General features: G+C 35.7%; 1 protein-coding gene across 1 annotated transcript; it reads left to right on the top strand.

The window, feature by feature from the left end:
- The first annotated feature begins 1,068 nt into the window (after positions 1-1,068).
- Positions 1,069-7,433, top strand: LOC149831581 (putative ubiquitin-conjugating enzyme E2 16). Its single transcript, XM_090013993.1, has 6 exons — positions 1,069-1,134; positions 1,280-1,383; positions 1,474-1,576; positions 1,690-1,753; positions 6,841-6,929; positions 7,022-7,433. Exons 1-6 carry the CDS (start codon positions 1,111-1,113, stop codon positions 7,115-7,117), a joined length of 480 nt encoding a protein of 159 aa, XP_089870119.1. The 5' UTR covers positions 1,069-1,110; the 3' UTR covers positions 7,118-7,433.
- The last annotated feature ends 15,845 nt before the right edge of the window (positions 7,434-23,278 follow it).

Below are 23,278 nucleotides of genomic sequence, written 5' to 3'. Positions count from 1 at the left end.
TCACTCGTGTCCAATGACCCTGAGTCAAAGAGCTCACAATACCCACCTGACCCCGAGCCCAAGCGAGTACCCACTACGACACTATAGTATTACCCATGTAACCCACCACACTCACTCACTCTCTCTCTCTCTCTCTCTCTCTCTCTCTCGTGGGCCTGACCCTACCTCTCTCTCTCATATTCCTTGCAAACAAGAGCCGATTCACATTGAATTGGCCCTTAGCCGATTTGAAACAGGGTCGATTGGACCCCTCCAAAATTGACCAATGTTGGGTTGAATCAATTGAATAGACAAAAATTGGTTGGTCTGAAGTAGAATTGGTTCATAATTGACCAAATTTTGTTTTTTCCTATTTTCTTGGTTTTCTAATATAAAATAAAAAAAAAGCAATTGGATTTTTTGGGGTTTTTAAAGAAACCGATTGACCTAGTGAACTGATTTTAACAACAGTGATAGCATGCCACGGTGGTTCAAAACCACATTAGATTTTGTTTAAACAAAAGATATAAAAATATTGAAAAATACAAAATATTTTTATTCCATTTTTTTTAGATAATCCAACCCCATCACCAACCTACATTTGTTGGCCTATGGTTGGATCAATCATTAGGGTTCTCCCTACCCACTCGATAGTAGATCCAGCTTCGTCCTTGAAGCAAGGGGCGCCTTCTCTGAGTTTGGAACTTGTGACGTCCCATCAACTTTGTGACACTCGCAGTGGGATGGGCCTAAACTTTTGACGGGTATGTCCATATGAGAGCTTCTTGTTGCATTATATCGTAATAAAAATCCAAACCTTTTAGATTAGGAGATATTTTAAAACATGTTTTTGTTATTTGAGGAGAAGTAGTGCAGCAGATGTTTGGGCGTGATAGTAATATCACCCAAACCTGAGCCCCAAAATCAACCACAAATATGAGATTATTTACTGAAAACGGTCAAAAAATAGAGAATGTTCGACGGAAAAGAGTGAGCCCTCTTTTCGATACGGCCGGTCGCTCCTAAGAGGGGTAATTTGGTAATTATCTAACTCTATAAATATGCAGGGAAGGGAGGCGACGTTGTGCTTCATCTTCACCGCAACGTCGCCCTCTCTCTCTCTCTCTCAGCATGAGTGCCTCTGCCTCTCGCAAGGTTCTTCCCCAAACCCTAACCCAAAATTTTGCCCTAATTTTGCCCCAATTCTGGTTGAAGCCTTCCCTCCCACCTCTGAAACAGAGGTGCTCAGTGTTTTTTTTCGTTTCCCTTTTTGTGTGTGTAATATTGGTATTTGGTGTAGGCTCTCAGCAAGATCGCGTGCAATCGCCTGCAGAAAGAGCTTCTCGAATGGCAGGTCAACCCTCCTGCCGGGTTCAAGCACAAGGTCACCGATAATCTCCAGAGGTAGGCCCTCGATCGCGGTCAGCCGCGGAGAATTCTGCGGGGTTTCTGAGGTGGTTTTGGTTTTTCTTTTTTGACGAATCGGTGGATCAGGTGGATTATCGAAGTGGTCGGGGCGCCCGGGACGCTGTACGCGAGCGAAACGTATCAGCTTCAGGTCGACTTCCCCGAGCATTACCCCATGGAGGCGCCGCAGGTTCGACCGAGTTCTCCGGATATTTCGCTTTTCTTATTTTCCCCTTGTTTGAGTCTTTGTTTGGTCTATGTGTGGAATTGGGGTGATTTTGTTGCGTCGGTTTTGTTTGGTAGGTGATTTTCCTCCATCCGGCTCCTATGCACCCGCACATTTACAGCAATGGCCATATCTGTTTAGGTAATCTCGGTGGTTTTATTGGGTCTTAGGTTTTTTTTTTCCTTTTCATATATTCTCTTTTGGGCTTCTTTCTATTCGCCCGAATTATCACTTTTTATTAGCTTTTGCGGTTTCTGGTGAATGCAGTCTTTGTAGTTGATTTTACATTGGGTAGATTGAACTTTGTTTCATATTCTGACTTTCTTTTAATTCTCTTGAAAATTGTGAATGTTCATTTGGATGGTTGCCACATTTGTTGTTGCTCGCTTGACATGTTGGCAATATTATAGAGCTTGTTTTGTATTACTGATAAGTGGGTCTGGATCATAACTCATAGCCTCCCAGTGAACGTGGTTACCTTCGTCAGGTATCCCATTTTTGCTATTGGAACACGTGGAGGCTGGTCCGTTAATTTGGTCATTTCTTCATAGTTCATGTACTTTGTTATGAGGCTAAAAAACAGATTAGTTGTACATGACGACTTTTTTCATTCAACTACAGCCATTTAATTTTCTTACTGTGTTTCCATTTTGAAATTAATATTGCTTATCAAAGAAGGGAAAATTTTGGTTTTGTTGATTAGGCATGCATAACTGATCCTCGAAAGTAGTCTTACCATCACTTATGGGATGACAAAAGGACTGTAAAGGCTTGATGCTATCTGCCTGTTCAATTATTGACAATAAAAGAACTTTAACCATGGGATGCCCACTTAGACAGACTATTTGTTATTGTTGATGGGTCTCTGTGACATGATGCTTGGTCATTTGTCTGCTGATGTTTGAGTGCTTCTAAGTGCCGCCATATATAAATGTACTATATGTGATAAATATATGGTAAATTGTACATTACATACATCTGTGCGCATTTCATGTTTTTTACTCATTTTTTTCGGTGAGAATATTTTTTTTGTAGCAAACTGGATCCAAGTCTATTTTTTATTTTCTTGTCTTTGTACTTCAATAAAATTTTAAATTTGTGCATAGACTCACGTGAACATACACACATAGACAACCAGATGTACCTCAATTTTCTTCTTGTCTGAAGAACACCTGTCTTGCCACGTACAAAAATATGTTCATGTGTCCTTTTGCAACTTAGAAACATTTTGGGTTCAAAAACATGGTCAGTTGGAGTAACATAGCTCGGATAGTAAATAATAGCATAGGATTGATTACTTGAGCACAGATAACCTATAGCCTTATTGTTTATCTTATATTGTAGGTTAGGACCGTTAGGTGCTTGCTACCTTATCTCTCTATTTTCTTTCACTAATTGGCCATGACAATCTCTTGTCACCACCTTTGCTTGCATGCAACATAATAGCAACAGCAACAGCGTATTACTTATATTCTGTTGTCTCTACCATTTTATTGCATTATACCACTGCATTTTGGGGGGGATTGGGATGTTACGACCTTGAAACCCATGGTGTGCGTCCTTTGTCACGGGGCTGAAGCTGGGTGTAACCCCTGGTAGGCAACAGGGACTTGGGGTTTTTATGTCCATGAACTTGGTGAGCAAGGCGAATTTTCCATGGTTAAAAAAATATATTTTCTTTCTAAAATAAGTTATTTGGTTCTTGTAAGTTGTAACTATGATAGTTTTTGTAAAACTGATGCAGTTGTCTTTTAGGGGTAATGTACTTGATTTAGCATTCAAAAAACTGGTAATATATAGTGATTACTAACAATCATAGTCACAAATATCGGTATCGGCTATATATCGGCAAGGCTATTTTTCGCGATATTATAAGTTTGGTGATAAATCTTGGAAAAATCTTGGGGCTTGAAAAATATATAAAAATAACAAAAATAAGTAAAAAAATATTGTGTTTAGATAATAAAATACATATATAATGAAAGAAATAAATACAAAATGCAAAATAAAGAAGAAAAACACATTTAAGATATATAAAATAAATAAAATCTTTAACAATAATTGATAATATCGCGATATTATCACAAGAATATTGCACACGATATTATCAAATTGGCAACAGTTTCAAAATGTCGTGATATTTTACCTACTTCACTACAAGTATCCAAGAAATTGTTCCTGGGTAAAAGTTAGTGCCAGTTGGGTGAGAATGGAGACAACTGCTGAAACACTTTATCAGACCAGTTGAAAACCCTAAAGAGAACAATGGATAGGAAAACACAGTCATAACCCCTAATGCCCTTTCTATAGTGAGGGGCCAATCCTATTGGTATATTGTTATGGATGAATTCTTTAACATACAAATATATTTTTCCTCTCTCTCTCTCTTTTTGTACCTATGGATATGAATCTTCCCAATCAAGAATAATAATACCATTTATTTCGCTCTGGTGTACACAATAATCTGGCTTGATTCATATTACTCTTATTTTTTATCAAACAAAAGGGATGGTATATATTCCCTGCACTCACAAACAGAACGAATGGGACCTAAAAGATCCTCTTGGTTCATTTCTAGGTCCAATTAATATGTGACTGAATTTTGTGTATGAGAGTCTAACACAAGGTATGTATTTATTTGCATGTCCCCCCAGGTACGTGACAGAGAAAGGGAATTGACTGTAACATCATCGAATTCCAAATCCCTGATACACATGGATCCTTGACGACATACTGAAACAATTTCCATTATTAGGGGTTGGGCCTAAACCTGTGCAGTTTATTAACAGGTTGGACTCAAGGTTGTTAGACTAGGAAGCAGAAGCAGGAAACGATACGGGAAGCAGAAGCGAGATGCAAGGCATTTTAAAATTTACAGGAAGCGAAAAGCGATGTATCAATTTGAATGTGAAACAAGAATAAAAAAGAAAGTAATATGAGAACATAATAGGAATCAAACAAGAAGCAAATAGAAACTAAAATAAAAACTTTTGTTAAAATCTTAATAATGATGGTTACCAATTTAGAGAAAGCACATGGGAAGTGAGTGAAAGCGGTGTGAGAAGCATAGAAGAAGCGTGGGGGAATCAAGATTCCCATGAAGTTTGGGAAGCGAGCATTGTCACACTTCCGAAGCGAGTTTCTGGGAAGCACGCTTCTCACCTACCTAAGAAGTTTCCGGTAACTCCGGTTGGACTTGGGTAATCACTTGGGCTAAGCAGGCTGACCCAAATTTATTTTTCTTTGCTTAAATGATACGGTAGGTGACTGATATGAACAGGGTAGTGGCCAACCACTGACTGCAAATTGGCATTGCAAATTGCTTCATTTTTTCTCCCGCGTTTTTTTCTTTTCTTGATCTTCTCATGTGCACATTTATTCGAGTGGTTGATGCATAGAAGCAGATTTTGGTAGGTATCAAGTCTTACCTTCATATTGAAGCCAATGGTCGTCGATGATGGTGACATGAAGCAATTTGATGCAGTCATGGTGGATAGAGGCATAGTGGTTTGGGGAAATTGAGACTTCGTTTTGGGATTTTTCTTTTCATTTTTACGAAATACTCCAAATTTGGGTCAGGCCAAGTTAGGCCTGCCTACATGACTCAATGGGTTAACAGGTGGGCCATGGGCCAGCCCTAGGACCTAGGCTGGATATGAGTCAGACTAAAATCCAATCTTGTACTAAATAGGTAGGTCTCACTTAAGCTGGGTTACCCCAAATGGCCTGATGGTGAAGTTTTGTCAAACCTAGGCTGTGTCAGGCTGTCCCAATGCCCACCCTTAATTCTAACCATGACCCCTATGCATCTCATCCTAAGTGGGAGTGGCAAGAAGCTGACCCAAGCCATCAACAGGTTCAGGTTGTGGTCCTGTTAAACCTGACCTGCAAAGGGGCTGGGGTGCACCAAGGCTCTAAAACCTTTGCCCAAATGGGCCAGGCCACCCATGGCCTGTGGGTTGCCCATCCCAATTGAAAGGGTAGGCTAGCTTGCTTGGCTATGTCTATCCTTCAGCTGGTTTCCTGGCCCATCAATGGTCATGGGCTGATCATGACCAGTTCAGCCTCTTAGCAGGTTAGTCCTGTCTGGTTTGTGCTGGAGGCTCAGAAGGCAGCACATAGCTGGCCCAAATGCCTGGTCCAATATCTAGCCCTACTTCCAAGCAAGGAACAATATATTGACTTAGTTGATGGCATTTGTTGCTTAGCAGATACTGATATTAAGTTTGTATCCAATGTCCTCAAAGTGAGTGACAAAACCAGAAAAGATAAAAAAAATGTAGCATGTTACCATCATATTTTTATGTATCATTGGAAGTTTGTTTCTTGGAGCTGCTTCAGAAGTTGGAAGTTAGGTGGTTCTTAAGTTTTCCCCTGTCATGGAAAAAAGGGAATCGGGATATTGAAGATGATAATTATACTTCCAGTTTTTAGCAACATGTTTGAACAAACTGGTTATTGTGATTATTATGCAGTTGGCTAATTTAATTTTTATTGAGGGATGAATCTTAACTGTCAAACTTTTTTCATAATTTTTTAAAACATGCAAAATGTAACCATTATTATGGAGGTCAAAGCTCGTTTGGATAATTTAATATAAAAAACAAGTCAGGTGAAAAAACGCACATTTATTCTCAGTACAAGAAGAACATGTGCACTATTATGTATTATTTTGCATATAATTCAAACTTCTTATTGTTAAAGGTCATTTGTTATTTGCTGCTTATTGGTTATTATGGTGTTGATGCATAATTAGTTTTGTGTATGTTTAAGTTCATGTCCCTTTGCATCTTTATGTTTCAATACATTTCTGATATATTACTCTATAATTCATGTTTTAAAGATGAAAATTTTAGTTTAAAACTTTAAAAGCCTTTTTATTTCTCAATTGCACTTTTTCTCTAGCAACCTTGCTTTGTAGTATATGAGAGCTTCTTGACTGTTGACTGTTGCATGGCTCATGTCTCAAAATAGCTGCATGTTTAGTGCTAGATTATTAGTGGTATGCTGTGTACACATCCTTCTTTTTAGCTCTCACTTCGAAAATTTGAGTTGTGTAATCTTTCTTAAAGTTTGACATAAATATGATTCTCCTTGATGATAAGCTTGCTGTGTATCTTCCATTCATGCTGGTCTCGGATTGTATGTTTGTGGATATATAATTTGGTAAAGTAAGCATAGATGTGTTCATGTGGATCATTGAAATGACCTAGATATTTTTGTCTCAGACATTCTTTATGATTCGTGGTCTCCAGCCATGACTGTGAGCTCAATCTGTATTAGCCTTCTTTCTATGCTCTCAAGCTCCCCTGCAAAGGTTCTACTCCATTGGTTGCAATCTTTTGTTCTATTGTCAGTGGATGATGCTTCCTGGTTTGGCTCTACCTAATTGTAATTCTTTGCTCACAGAAACGCCCTGCTGATGATGAGCGCTATGTGAAGAACTGCCAAAATGGTCGGTCACCCAAGGAGACAAGATGGTGGTTCCACGATGACAAAGTGTAGATAAAGTGCAAGCAAACCCCCAACTGTGAGTCTCTAAGCTTTGTATCAGCCTTAAAAATAGGTGGGCTTTCCTTCAAACATCATGCTCATTGTTCTTCTCCAGTGCCAGTCTCAAGTGTGTTGGGAGCTAGCAAGCTCTTCATCCAAGATGTGCTTCATTCCTGGTACATGTAATGAAGAACAGTGGTCTGTATTTAGTGGTCTTTGTCAAGTAAATGATAAAACTTGTCTTGGTAAATCTCATGGCAGTATTCCTGCAATATCTGTCTGAACATGTTAAGTTTTTGATAAATTCGAGCTCTGAATTTGGCTACCAGATGCCAGTGCTTGCTTCAGGCTTCTCCCTGTTATGCTGCTTAGACTATGGAAGCGTCTTTGATCAGACCTGCATCCATCCTGATACTGATTCTGTTTGGGCTTGTTACATCAATTTCTGCTATTCTGTGAATTAGAGAAATTTGTGCACGTACCACACTCTAAGCCTTTAGTTGCCTGTTCATGCAGAACCCTTTGTGAAAGGCCAGAAGGTTGGTTTAGTATGTTCCCTATGTCAGGAATCTACCTTAGTTTTGGTGGTCTAGTGACTAGTCTAGTGTTGGAAATGAACAAAGGTCGCATCACCCATTTTGAATAAAGGGATCATTGGAGAATGCTTTGAATGAAAGGACAAGGTTGGTAGGATTAGTATGCTTAGGTCCACTGTACGAAGGACAAGATTATCCTTTTCCATGAGGTCTGGTGTAGTTCAGTCAAGGACACCAAAAACATCGACAAGATAAGCATCCTTTCTGACTCCATTCATTGGGAACTATAACAGCGTCATGCCCCTAGTTTGTTGCTATCAGATACTGTAAGTTGAAAAGGTTTAGACAATGGCCACCCAACCACATACTTCCTTTCTGTGCATGCTTCAGCACACTATCTGCTGAGAAAATTATCATAGTTTATAGGCCCTTCTTTGATTGTTTGAGTTGATTTTAGGGTGGTATTTTTACTGTTCCTAATTTTTGGCTAATCATTCACCACTGACTTAGTTCTTGGTGATCTCTTCTGATGTACTTCACTGTTTATTTTCACCTTTTTCATGGTGATTCTTTTAGCAGTTTTCTGACTATGAAAGTCTCTTATGTTCCCTTTTATGATCTTTTGGCAAGTTCGCTGCATTAGCGTCTTTTTAGTTTTGATGGGTTTGCAAACCATCTTGTACTGATTTTCTGGCTTATCACCTCATTTAAAAGTTTTCTGGTGAGCTGTTCTTTGTGTGTGGTTTTGATTTTAAGCGCTTTTAGGTGAATGTTTACACTGTTTGAAGAAATTGATTTTTGTGAAAATAAAAAATTCATTAAAAAATCTTTCTCCTAGTATGTATGTGTGTCCTAACTTTTATGTGTTTGAATTTGGATGGAGTTCTGTTATTTTAACATTCATGGGAAGGGGCCTCTGCATCAAAGCATGCAGAGCGCACATTCAAAAGCATAAAATATAACAATTTTATCACAATATTTTCAAAAGCCCATATAATCCTGAAAATTGTGCCATGTTTAAAATTTTGAAACCAACCGTGATCTCTTTGTAAAATGGTGCATTTTTTGAAATACCTAGCAATTTGACAAAATCTATTTCATATCCAAAATTTTGGTTCTCGAATTTTTAAGGCATTTTTATCCCTCCGCAAATGCAGTATGACCTTCGCAACTCTTACCTGCGAATGTTCCAAAAATGTGCAACCTCCAAAAATTTAAAAATGGCCAAGTTATTAAGACATTCAAAATACTCGCAACTATGAGTTGTGAATGTTGGATTTGCAAATGCCGTATGTGTCTTTTATAAGAACATTTGCAAATGTGTGAGGAGTCCCTAAAATGTGTGAACCTCCTTTAACTAAATACTTTCACATTTGTGAAAAAGTGGTTGGTACTTAATACATAGTTACCTAAGCGGAATGCACACACTCTGACCAATGGACTGCAAAAAATGCACAAAAAATGTGCTTTAAAACAGAAAAGGATGTGCAATGCTTTTGAAGCATCGGTAATTGAGACCTTTAGCTGAGCTTTAAAATGCCACTAAAAGCCCTTGCAGGGATGCATTCATTATTTTTTCAATTGGTTTTTGCGGTGTTTTGAAGCGCTGCTAAAGGTCCCAGCAGAAGTGAGCCTTTAGTGGTTTTTCAAAAACACGTTAAAGGCCTAATGTCCTATCATTCACGTGTGAATGTCCTCACACATTTGCGAACATCATCCGTAAAAAAAAATATGGCACAGGTAAGGGGTCATTCTCTAATACAGTATGACACTCACAACCATGGAGTTGTGAAGGTTATACTGAATTTACGAATGTCCTTTGCCATGTCCTTTGTCATTCTCTAATACAGTAAGACATTCACAAGAGTTGAGAAGGTTGTGTTATATTTGTAGATGGGTAAAAATGTCTTAAAAATTAGGAATCAAAATTTTGGATATGTCGATATTTATCTTGAGGTTTTCCTGAAAACTGATTTTCTTTTTTTTAGTTTATCATGTGATTTATCTCGTCAAGAAAACCCCGATATCAAGATTTGTAAGATTGATATATGGCATTTTGTTGGGAGTTTGACTGACCTGAATAGAGTTTTGCATTTTGTAAGTTTAGGAAGCGAAGATAGAACCTTGTTTGGCTTATCCAAACAATCAAAACCCCATAATTTATTCATTGTACACTTATGCTTTAATCCTAAATGCTTCAAACTTCATGCCATAAAAGAACTACAATGTATAAAATATTCAAGAAACTAAAAATGTCTTAAGTGTACAACAAAAATGACACATTTCCTGAAATGCCTATAAACTTTTTAAATTTGTCTATTGTAAAAAATTGCAAGTTATTTTTAAGATCATTTTAGCTTTTGCACCTATTATTTTGGGTGCAAATTTCTTTCATTTGTAAATTTTTTTGTTTTCACTACAAATGCCTTAAGTAGCTCAGGTATTTGTGATGTTTGAAGATTCAAGTTTAAAAGAAAGTTCGCTTGCACTTATTTATGCGAATTTCATAATTTTTTTATACGAGGTAACTCTAGTATTTACGAAGTTTGTACGAAAGAGTTTGTAGTGCATTTTTTCTTGTCAAAAGGGAATGACCTAGGTTTCTTTTCTTAAATTATCTCGCAAGTATGCATGAGATTTGAAGGTTTGAGTTTAAAAGAAAGTTTGCCCGCATATATTTTATGCAAATTTTAGTAAATTTCATATCTAAGGTAAGTCAACTATTTGTGAGGTTTGGAAGTTCGAGTTTAAAAAAAGTTTTCTCACACTTATTTTATGTGAATTTCATAAATTTTTTATGTGAGGTAACTCAAGTATTTACAAGGTTTGTCAGTTTGAGTTAAAAAATAAATTTATAAATTTTTTAAGAGACATTATTATATTTTTTATGCAAGGTAACTTAAGGAAAGAAACCCAGGCCATTCCCTTCTGACAAAAAAGAATGTGCTACAAACTCTTTCCTACAAATCTCATAAATACTTGAGTTATATTGCATAAAAACTTTACGAAATTCACATAAAATAAGTGCAAACAAACTTTCTTTTAAACTCGGACCTCCAAACATCGTAAATACCTGAGTTACTTTGCATATTTTTTTTTTTTTAAATTTGCATAAAAAATTTATGATTTTTTTTAAACTCAAACCGAGAAGCATAGCAAATATTTCCAATACTTGAGTTATTTTGTATAAAAAATTTAAAAATACGTACTAAAAAACTGTAAAACTTCTTTTAAACTCGAATTGAGAAACCTCACAAATAGTTGAGTTACCTTGCATAAAAAATTTAATAAATTCGCATAACATGTGCGGCTAAGGCGTTTCTTGTGGAGACAAGGAAATTTGCATAAGGACAAAATTCACAACAAAAATGATAGGTGCGAAGGTTAACATGATCATAAAAATAACAGTATTTGCAATTTTGGATAATGAACAAATTTAAAAAGTTTTAAAGCATTTCAAAAAATGTGTCATTTTTGCCATACACGAAATCATATGATCAGGAAACCATTTCAAAGGCATAGTTGAGCTCTCTCTCTCTCTCTCTCTCTCTCTCTCTCTCTCTCTCTCTCTCTCTCTCTCTCTCAAGTCATTACAAAAACTGAAATCACATGATCAGAAAATTGCATGCTTTTTAAGAAAAGCTTGGATGGAAGCCCACAAGGGCTCCACTTGGTAGGGGGACTTGTGAATGTCACCAAGTACATGATGTCACAAGTTTGAGCATCCCTTATCGCAAGGTCGAAGCTAAGTGTATTCCTAGGTGGACAGGAGAGACCTCAAGGGTTTTACCAAGAGGTCAGTCAATGTGCAGGGGTTTTCCCTTGACCTATAAGAAAAAAAGAAGCTTGGATCAAATTAGGGGTGGCAAAATCTGACACGACCTGCCAACCCGCTTCTTAGGGGGGTTCGGGTTTGGCTTAAATGGGTTCGTGTTGTAAACGGGTCCACCCGCCCCATTTATTAAACGGGTCGGATTCGTGTTAGGGGTATGCCAACCCGGCTGACCCGTTTAATAAACGAGTTAGGCGGGCGGGTCAACCCGTTTACCCGAACCCGACCCGCCAACCCGTTTACCCGACCCCGACACGCCCGCTAACCCGCCCTCTAACACGAACTCGACCCGCCAACCCGCCCGGTAACCCGCCAACCCGTTTACCCGACCTGACCCGTTTATTAAACGGGTTAGCCGTGCCATGTCGGGTTAGCCGTTTAATAAATGGGTCGGGTTTGTGTATGCCACAGTCGACCCGTTTAATAAACGGGTCGGGTTCGTGTTGAGGTATGCTGACCCGCCGACACGACCCGCCAACCCGACCCGATTGCCACCCCTAGATCGAATAATTTGGCATGCTCACATTTTTGTTTAGTTTGGGTTGGACTAATTGATGCCACGGTGACAAACGTTTTTTTCAGCAAAATCTCATTTTTCAAAAACTCATGAAAATTTGATTTTTTTTTATAAATCTTGCATTTGTTGGCAAAATCTTGGTAATAAAAAACTAATTAAAAATATAAAAAATTTATAAGAAAATATTAATAAAAATTATTTAAAAATAAAAAGACACTGTTCTTTCACGATAAATAGCCGTTTAAAATGTAAATGTTGAGTTTAAATCACGGTATTTATGTTTTTTTCATAATTCTCGCGAATTTTGAAAATCTAGCGAGAAATTGTCATTTTAAACTTTCAGGCAATTTCTCGCGATATTATCCCATGTTCAAAATTCTCGTGATATTTGTCAATTGATGCCAGGATCTACAGAAGCATATTGGTATTAGAAGATAAGAACATTGAGGGATGATCCCAAAACCTAAATCTGGCGCTACTTTATGTGCAGGATGCCTACTCTCTCTCTCTCTCTCTCTCTCTCTATATATATATATATATATATATATATATATATATATATATATATATATATATATATATATATATATATATATATATATATATATATATATAGTGAAGGACGTCACCGAGAACCAGATCACTCAATGGCCCTGCCTCCCTTTGAGGTAAAACTTCAGGGTTAAGGATATAACCACCCATCCTTACATGCCCCAACCAAGACAAAGCAACATCTTGGGTCATCAGCTTGACAGATAGGACCCCGCTGACCACATGGGTAACCACCACGGTGGATCCACAGGATATCTCGTTCTATCATTCTTGATCATGATAGACTAAGAGATTGCTTGCTGGATTAAGGTAGTAATACTAAGATCAAAGCAAATGATTATAGTTGAAGTTGTATAATTAATTCACAAAATCAGACTATAGCAAATTATCATATGATTCTCTCTCTCTTTTTTCTTCTTTCCTCGAATGTTTGCAAATAAGCACTTATTTCTTGGATCACCAAGAGGTACAACATTGATTGTGCCTTGTTCCGGCACGCTCTTTGTTAGGGGTGGCAATTTCTGACACGACCCGCCAACCCGCCTCTTAGGCGGGTTCGGGTTGGGCTTAAGCCAACCCGTTTAATAAACGGGTCGACCCGCGTAACCCGTTTATTAAACAGGTCGGGTTCGGGTTGGGGGTATGCCAACCCGCCAACTTGGCTGACCCATTTAATAAACGGGTTAGGCGGGTGGGTCAACCCGCCAACCCGTCTGCCCGACCCGCCAACCCATCAACCCGACCCGCCAACCCGTCAACCCGACCCGCCAACCTGCCTACCTGCCAACCCAATCCATCAACCCGCCAACCCAACCCGTCAACCTGAAAACCCGTTTACCCGACCCAACCCATTTATTAAATGGGTTGGCGGGTCGTGTCGGGTTACCCGTTTATTAAACGGGTCGGGTTCGTGTTTGCCACAGCCCACCCGTTTAATAAACGGGTCGGGTTCGGGTTGAGGTATGCTGACACGCCAACCCGCCAACCCGACCCGATTGCCACCCCTACTCTTTGTAGAACTCCACAGGCCCACTCTTATGCTTTGGCTGGCACATAGGATGCCACTCCTGGGTTTCGAACTGAAGATGTCCTAGCCAGGAATGTGGAGTCAGATAGTGGGGTTTTTTTGACCTATCTTGACATGATAACTTTATACTTGAACACCATTCTATCATTAATTTTGGTACCAGTTTGCAAATTGCAAATTAAAATCAAATTCTGCAACTGTTGTAAACAACATAATTAGGAGAAACCCACCATGCCTCTCATAGCTCTAATAAATGACTCGTGATTTCAAGGTTTGGTTTTCTACTACATTATGCGAAGCTTAAGGGTTTCAAACTTTTAAAGGATGATTAGCATGATGGGGTCAGGCGTTAATTTAAGATTTATATTTATATAATTGATGTAATTTTTAACCTTGAGGATAAGCTGCATCATAAACAAAACAATTTTTAAACATCTTCTCTTTTTATAGATGTGATATTAGTGGAAGTCAAGCACTGATTATAGTGTTTTGATGTGCAGGCGAGTTTTAAAAAGAACGAAAAAAAAAATCAATGGCCCACAATGCAAAATATTTGACAGCAAAACAGTTATATCCAGTGCATGTTTCTTGTTCAACAAACCACGACAAATAGTACCTCATCCAACTGACTAAAATAATATATGAAACCATGTTTTTTTTACTAGAGATTATGGTACTATCAAGGGTAACCTCCTAAATATAGTGGTACATTCAATTGCTTATCACCTACGGGCGATGCATGGAGGGATCAATACCAGCAAGTTTCACCATGGCACTGATTGAGAGAAATGATATGTAAACTAGGGGTATATCATACGGGTCAGGTCATGCTGGATCCAGACCTGATCTACAACAGATGTTCTCCATAGTGACTATATGTACCATTTCTGCCACTCTTAGTTGTTCTCTAGTGAAAACATGATGAAGGTAGCTTTCTTGAAAGTTACCTACGAAGCAGCCAAAAAAAAAAAAGACTAAGAGATGGGCTTTGCATGTAACGCCCCAAAAATTTAACTCAAAAAATACATAATTTTTTTTAAACAAGATCTCATCTATAGTATTACCTTAACCGAATTGAACTCTAAGGAGTTAGCTTACACAAACATCTATGTTTACTAGCTTCTTAGAACTGAATTCGAGAAAAATGTCCCACTGATAAAACCTTTTATTTCGAAATCATATATAATTTAAAATTTACAGCAAAAATATTATTTTGAAAATGGTTAAACATTCTAACCAAGTTACAAGTATGTAAAAACATCTCTACCAAACCATAAAGGAATCTAAATCATTCATTCCATAAATTGATTGTGTATCTGTCTAAATTAAATAAAATAAGCAAGCACAAATTAAAACAAAAGTCTTTCAAGTATTAATAATTGGTTCTCATGGCACCACCACAACATCCCACAACTACTACAACTCATTTATTTTGTATCTATTTATTATAAAATATAAGAGTTATAACTATAATAGTTAAATGATGGAACTTATTATCAAAATATATTAAATATCAATATTATCAAATGCAGGCTCATAACACAAATATAATTACATAATCATAAAGTGAACCTATTCAACTATTTCTCTTGCTTACACCCATGTGGGTACTCGTAGGCTCACGTCATCACTTCGGTTGAGATTATTCAAGTTTTTATTATGCTCTCTATTTTAATAATCGGAATGACTAACTGAAATCGATAATTCAAAGGGAATGATTCATAACCGAGAGAAAACCCTCAAAAGTTCAACATAAATAGGATCGATCATACAACTCTGAAGAGACAATGACATACCACCTATGACAAACTGGTAGTCTGACCCCCTAACTCCGTAAATTAAAGACCAAGTGAGACCTTCTACCCATAAAGAAAAGTAGTGTTCATGCAAGTTCGATAGCCAATACTTAGAACCGCTAAGTGTGATCTATGATTTTGCAATTTTGGCAGCAAATGCCTAAAAATCACCAAGTGTGAGGTTATCTTTATTAAGGTCATAGGTGGCAAACAACCCACTTAGTATGTCCCTAGTTTCTTTTTCAGAACCAATGCTCAATATACATTTTAAGAACAACATGGCATGCATACATATCATTTTTCATAGTCTTATGCATAAACACATACAACATACTTTATTATTATTTTTATGCACAATCATGACATACTGCACTTAATCATTATCATATGCATATCATCACATCATATGCAAGCATCACATGACCACATGTTATATATCACAACACTTTATATATGTACAACTCTATATGCATCATATGCACACATACTTCATGACATAACACTATATACATTAATTACATCACATGCATGCTATAAATATGTTATTCATCATAAACACATGCAATATATTATAAATACATGTTAAACATCATAACATAAAAGCATGCACAACCAACATACTACATATCATAAACATTAATGAGAACACATTGATATCTAACAATTAATGTATATATTTGGTTCAGTTTTAGAGCTAAACCATGTCTTGTTGGTTCATTTTCGAAACTTGAACAACAAAAATATAAGAGTTCTAACTCGAAACTGCAGTGACTAAATTTTATCAGTCGATATGAATTTTGTCACGATCATATTATAAAGAGTAAAAATCTAAAATTTTTATAGTATATGAACAGATGTGTTAGCTAAATATAGCCATAAACTTGTCTCAATCGGAGTTTAGAGCAATAAAAAATAATTAATTTATCGAAACTAGTTTTTCTACTCCCGAACTGACCTATCTAATTTAACCTCTCCGAAGAAGAATTAATCAGTAATCTTATAGAAGTAGAAAAATTTTGTAAAAATTATCATAGATAGATGGATATGTCTGAAATAATCTTTCAGAGAGATCTGGTCCAAACCTCATCCTAGCTATGAATTAAAATACACAGACCGTAGCCTATTCAGGTTCTTGGACAGACTGTGCTCTAGAAATTTTCAGGTTTTCGAATCATCTTTTATGATTTTTTATTCACATACCGTAATGAATCTGTACATAAAAATTGTATTGAAAATTCTTTAATATATAATCTAACAAATATAAAATTTTCAGTCATAACTATTGTACATATTAAGAGAAATAAAATCAACAAGGCTATGCAGTCATATACATAATTTTTGTCAGGATAAAATTATTGTTCTGATTTTCGGAGGTCATATTTTCTCATCTGCACATTGAGTGATGCTAAATTTTTTCTTGGACTTCCTTTATATGTCACATCCCTATAAAATTTGAAAATATTTGGCATAACCATTTCGATGTACAATAAAGTTATTAAAAAGTGTTTGGGCCCATGAAAACATGATAGCATGCCTTTTCATATAAAAAATATATTTATTGCATATTTTTCATAAAATAATCCTCATAAGCATGAATTTGTATGATTTAATTCAATAAAATACAATCAATATCATATTAGTGAAGAAACAACATAATTTCATGCCGTGCAAAATTTAACTCAATGCATAATAAACTTGAAGCACACAAAAATAAATTTTCCTCAAAACTGACACACACACACACAAATATATATATATATATTGAAACATGTATTAAAAAATATAATTTAATTTTGAATAGCATATGAATCATGTACATTTATATCAGATCTATCAAGAATAACAAAATATAGGTTGATCATGAATTAATCAAATATAAAATCACAAATGAAGCCATATAATTTATATTTTCTAAAAAGGCTCCCATAAACCCTAATTGGTATAAATTATATAATTTTATTTATGATATTTAAATTCAATCATGCTTAAAATCATGAATGTAACATAAATATTATTCATATCATACACTACATGAATCATAATAGCAAAAAAACCTTAAAACCCATTTTTCCCAAAAAGAAATCTTAAATTACATAAATCAATTTTCACTATTTAGGCTTTTATTTTATTTTTTTAGTTTTAAATTTAATTAAATACCATAATTATTGATTTTAATAGTATTAAAACATTTTGATCATATCAAATACACATCCAACATAATATAAAAATATCAAACATGATCTTTACGAACTACAAACAAAATTTTGGGTTTTTTTCATAAATTATTTTTTGATAAATACCATTTTTGGGGTCCCATAGACCTTCAAATATTGGTCCAAGTATGAAGCTAGGTCTGATATCCCATCAAATACACATCTAAAACTTTATTCCAGCATGTAGATAAACCCTTGGGTTTGATGAAGAAGATGGTAGAGAGTAAAGGAGGGTCAAAATTGAGTGAGGGGTCTTCTTCTCTCCTTTTATAGATTTTTGTGGAGTCTCTCTTCCAAATAGACTCTTACCACTATGAGAACTTTATCTTTTTAGGAGGCTTACAGATATGAAGACTCAACTGAATTCAATGTTTAAATAGTTGATTTGCTAGCCCTTGAAACATTGATCGTTGTGATGGTTTTAGATTTAATTGTATGTGCACGAATCAATAAAAAAAAATGACACTAAAAAATGCTGATTTTTCATCTGCAATTAGGTATGAACTTCTGCCAACTACAAAATGCATAAATCACCACCAATTTGGGCATATAGATAGTCGGACTTGATGCCCTTGAGATGAAGAACATAAAGGTTAACTTTGATTTAATTAATGAGTCATCGATCAGCCAAAATTTTTGTTAGAACAGTAATAACGTTGTTTGGGGCATCCCTCCCTATGGGTCAAATATACCAATTTAAATCCAAAATAATCTAAATTAAAATTAAAATTTATTTATTAGAATATCCAAGATTTATTTATTAGATTATTCAAGATCCATTTATTAGATCATCTGAGGACTATTTATTAGACCCATATATTAAAATTATAACTATCCAAATATACCCCAAATTAAATCCTAAGTTAAACCCAAATTGAAATTCAACTTAAATGAAAATTTAACTTAAAATGAAACACTAAACTAAATTAAATTTCAACTAAAATCCAAATAATAATTTAACATTAATTGAGATTAAATACGAACTAAATTCAAGCCATTATTTTAAATAAAATTCATCTTTATTGCTCATAATATTTTTGAAAATTTGTGGGTTTTATATTGCATGGGTGAAGCATATGACAACTTGGCTTGACATAATATATTAATTATCTTGATATTATCAAGATATTGGTGAACTCAACTAGGGGTCGACTAGTTGAATGATTTGTTCCTCCATCGTGATTGATGTGAATCTCGACAACATGATTGCTTTCATGTAAAAGAGTTTTAAAACAAATGTGATTCAAGAATGGGAATCACCCTGCCCCTTTTTCTGTTAGGTCACTGTTAGGACTCTTAAAATTCATTTTTTAGGTATTTTATGCTGAATATGAATCATTAGATATATTTATTATTGCTAATTTATTATGAAACACACTTTATTTTTCTCTAAAAAAATGAAACAAACTTTATTTCAAATTGATTTTATGGAAAAATATGCATATTTTATCTTCAAATTTTAGTATAATATCAATTGCTGATTTTTCTATCTCTTTAAAATACATATCTAAGCAATAAGATGCTTAATCAAATACATGTTCTCTATTAAGTAAACAATGATAAACAACTAACACTTCAGATTGAGCATAAAACACAAAAAAATATGATTTTTTGAGGGTCCTAACAATGACCGAACGAAAATGGGGCATGATGATCCCCGTTCTCATGTATTTGTTAATAACGAAAAACCCTTGCCCATGTATTTGTTAATAACGAAAAACCCTTGCCAAAGCAAGGAAAACTGTGGGTGGGGCCTCACGACCACCTTGCCTTACGTGGCCTACCTCTGAAAGCTACAGACAGACCCATGCACAAATGGGGTTTGATCATGTAATGCCTTAATTTTTTTTAGAAAACTTATTTTAAAATTTTATTTTTTTGAAAGGCAAGCGCAACAAAAGAGTTTACCTTTAAGCCCCCCCCCCCCCCCCCGACTTTTTTCAAAACACTGGTTCCAAACCAGGACCATAAATTTTTAAACACTTCGCATCTTTAGGAAAATCAATATTTTAATCATTTCTTTGATGTACCATTTCGGCACTAACATTAGGCCAATATTTTGTTTACCATGTACTATTTTGGCATCGACCTTAAGCCAATCCTAATGTACCATTTTGTCATTGGGTCAATACCCAAAACATTTTTCCCAATCATACCCAAATTTTGGCATAAAAATTACTTTCATTCATTTCTCAATGTAAAGGTTTACAAAATATATCATATGTACACAATAGAGTACCAAAAAACCAAAGCACCCAGAAGCAGTCTCAGGTCTAGTGTTGTAGATTTCCTCAAGACCTCTGTGTTGTACCATTCATCTGCCTACAGTTGACCCCCTGAAAACATATCAACAACAAGAGTGAAATAACCCACAGGTCTGAGTATAATTAAACCACTCAACATGATCACAAGCTAGCACTGCACAACAAAAGTGGTTGGAACGCCAAACAAGCGAAAACCTAAGTTTTAGAATGAAAGAATCAACACTTCACTCACAGGTGTCGACCTTCAAGCAAACTTAACACAAAGAGAAAGTTCACAAGAGGTGTTGACCCTACTATCCTAAGAGTCGACCCTCAACAGAGAAAAGAAACTACAACTGAACTAGGATGAGTTGAGCCTCAAGCACACATGTGTCAACCGTCAAGCAAACTTAACAGAAAGAGAAGATCACAAGAGGTGTTGACCCTACTATCCTAAGAGTCGAACCTCAACATAGAAAAAAAACTACTCAATTGAACTAGAAAGAATCAACCCTTTCACACACCAGTGTCGACTCTCAACACATAACCACTTATCTGGATCAAAGAAGAGTCAACCCACCCAACTTAGGTGCCGACCTTCAGGTCCAAATCACAAACCTGAATCAAAGAGAGGTCGACTTTCTCATCTCAAAGGTCAACTCTCAGGCCACACTGAATCCTACTAGGAGTCAACCTTCTCACACCATTGTTGACCCTAGACTACAACAAACTCCAAATCCTTCATGGTTAAACTCAGAGGTTTCAACCTCCAATACAAATTGAGTAGACCCTTAGGTGTCCAATGCACCAAATACACTAATCCATGCTATGATCATATACACACATTAATATGTGTGAATATCTTATTCAATCTTTCCATATAGTTATTGGGTACAATACCATGATCACACATATACATCTATCATGTTTTGATCCTGAGAAGAGGGGTCATTATGCTAGTTCTAGTATTTAGAATTTCAAGTGCGGCATATTGATCTGAGGAACATGTTATAAGAGTACGGAAGTCATCACGCACACACACACTCCTTGTGTCATAACATGGTACCACCTCTCCGAATGCACTAGGTAAACACACACAAATCAAACACACATGGGTCAACACCCATCGATGGGCTATGTCATCCATGGATCATACATTACAACCCATTATCATACTCAACAAACTCTCAATACGAATAACATGACAACACATCACACCTGCATATAGTGCACTCTTGCACCAATTCGATCCTCTTTGGACCCTCACAATCCACATCAGTGCCTCTCAACACGAAATTACAAATTAGATATGATTAAGTAACAAATTCATTAATCTTAACACACAAATCAAGATCACAATATCCAAGAATTACAATAACATCGGATCATAATCCATGCCTCTAGCATAAGATCCAAGAATCACAACATTGGGTCATAATCCCAACCTCTTAACATAAAATCTAAGATTTCACAACAAGATCGAGTTCCTCTAGCTCTCTACGATCCATTTTTTGGGTTAATCTATCAACTTTCAAGTGAAACAACTCGTATCCCAGCCTAAACACTAAGAAAACACAACTCGAGCCTCCCAAGAGTCAACACATAACTCACGGGTTGATCTACAATCTACAGAAGTTGACCTTGACTTAGCAGGGGTCGACCATCAATCAACAAAACATAAAAGAAGAATACAAGGTGTCGATATGTCCAACTCATATCTCACATTGTACCATTATGACACCGACAAACAACCAACTCACATTATACTATCACGACATTAGTATAAAACCGACACCACATCATACCAATATGACACCGGCAAAAAATCAAGCCATCTCGCACACTTATGATACCTTCAGGTCCACACCTAACAACAAAGATTAAACCTAGGGTCCACAACCAATGCATATATGCTATCAATTTAATTCATTATTCATCACAACACATGCATATGTGTGCCTAGAATAGCAAAACAACATGCACATCCACTATGTCGCAAGACATATAATCATGCATAAATCATTATACAAATGGGTCCTTAAGACCAAGCCAAAACCTCAAGGCTACCAAAATAATTATATATGTCCTCCTCTACTTATAATCAAACATGCATCATATTAAAAAACTTCTAAGCATATTTCATTATCCAATTCTAACATGCATATATATGTTTTAGGCTAGAGACGAATATAAAGCATGCTAATATGAAATTAAGTTTAAAATTAACCTAGGACATGCTACATTCTAGGTCTCAGAACAAATACAAAAATATCAAACCCAAAATTTTTATATTAATCATGAAATTCATGATAAAATAAAATCAACTCCAATATTTTCTAAGCATATAATACATGTTGGAATTTAAATGCATGTGCACATATATAAAAAAAATCAAAATCAATCCAGGTTGGGGTTCAATCAGGTTTACATATGATTTAAATCAGATTTATATGCTTCAAATCAGATTTATAAGCTACGACTCAAAATCGATTTATACAGAATATATGCTTGATTCAAATCAGATATATATGCATATATATATATATATACATAATTTTCAAAAAACAACATGTGCTAAGATAGATACAACTATGTATACAAAGTTTTAGAAAACAACACATGCTAAGATCAATATACATCGAGTTATACAAAATTTCAAAAAACAACATATGCTAAGATCAATACACATATAGATATATTCCAGATTTCATGGATTTTAACATATCCTTCAACCAAAGCAACACAAGAGCACGTCCCACGTATAGGACAGATTTAAATCATCCAAAAATACATGTATTTCACATGCTAGAACAACAATTTCAAGTATTTAAGACATGGAATATACTTCAATAATCACAACAACATTGTTCTATCATGATTTTTCTTCAAAATACAAGATTCATTTGATCTAAATCATAAACATGTTCATAAAAACACAAGGCATACTAAAAACTAATTTTTAGAGCATGATATCATCCTATGTATGTTATTTCCCAAAATCAACATCTTGTCAACATGTTCCAACATATTCAAATCCCCAAATCAAGTAGGAAATTAGAAATTATAAAGCATGCCAGAATTCAAAATAGGAAAACACAAAATCCTTAATATAAAATACTAATTTCCAAAGGCAAATCCTTCTAAACACAATTATCTAATCTTAAGCATGATATCTACTGACATGTTGAATGCTAGCAAGCAAATCACGGAGTTATGGACCATAATTATGTCAAAAGCAATAAGATTTCATGTTATAATTAGTCCAAAACATGCCTCAAGCTTCGAATATACTGAAACTCGCCCCTCTAACAGAGGGTGGTAGAATGAGAGAGAAGAGGTGAGGAAGAAAGCCTACAAGAGAGAGGGGGGTGTACGCAAGGAGAGAATAAATAAGAGGGGGAGGAAATAAAAGTACAAGGGAAAGGCGGGTGAGGTGGCATGAAAAGGAGAGAGAGAT

Source organism: Nuphar pumila, chromosome 7 (genome assembly GCF_984573655.1).
Source record: "Nuphar pumila chromosome 7, dmNupPumi1.hap1.1, whole genome shotgun sequence".
NCBI lineage: Eukaryota > Viridiplantae > Streptophyta > Magnoliopsida > Nymphaeales > Nymphaeaceae > Nuphar > Nuphar pumila.
This window is presented reverse-complemented; position numbering and strand designations above follow the sequence as displayed.

Coding starts and splice junctions, on each gene's coding strand:
- LOC149831581 (XM_090013993.1), top strand. CDS start 1,111: ATGAGTGCCTCTGCCTCTCGCAAG. Junction 1,754..6,840: donor CAATGGCCATATCTGTTTAG/GTAATCTCGGTG, acceptor TTTTTGTCTCAG/ACATTCTTTATGATTCGTGG. Junction 6,930..7,021: donor TCTCAAGCTCCCCTGCAAAG/GTTCTACTCCAT, acceptor CTTTGCTCACAG/AAACGCCCTGCTGATGATGA.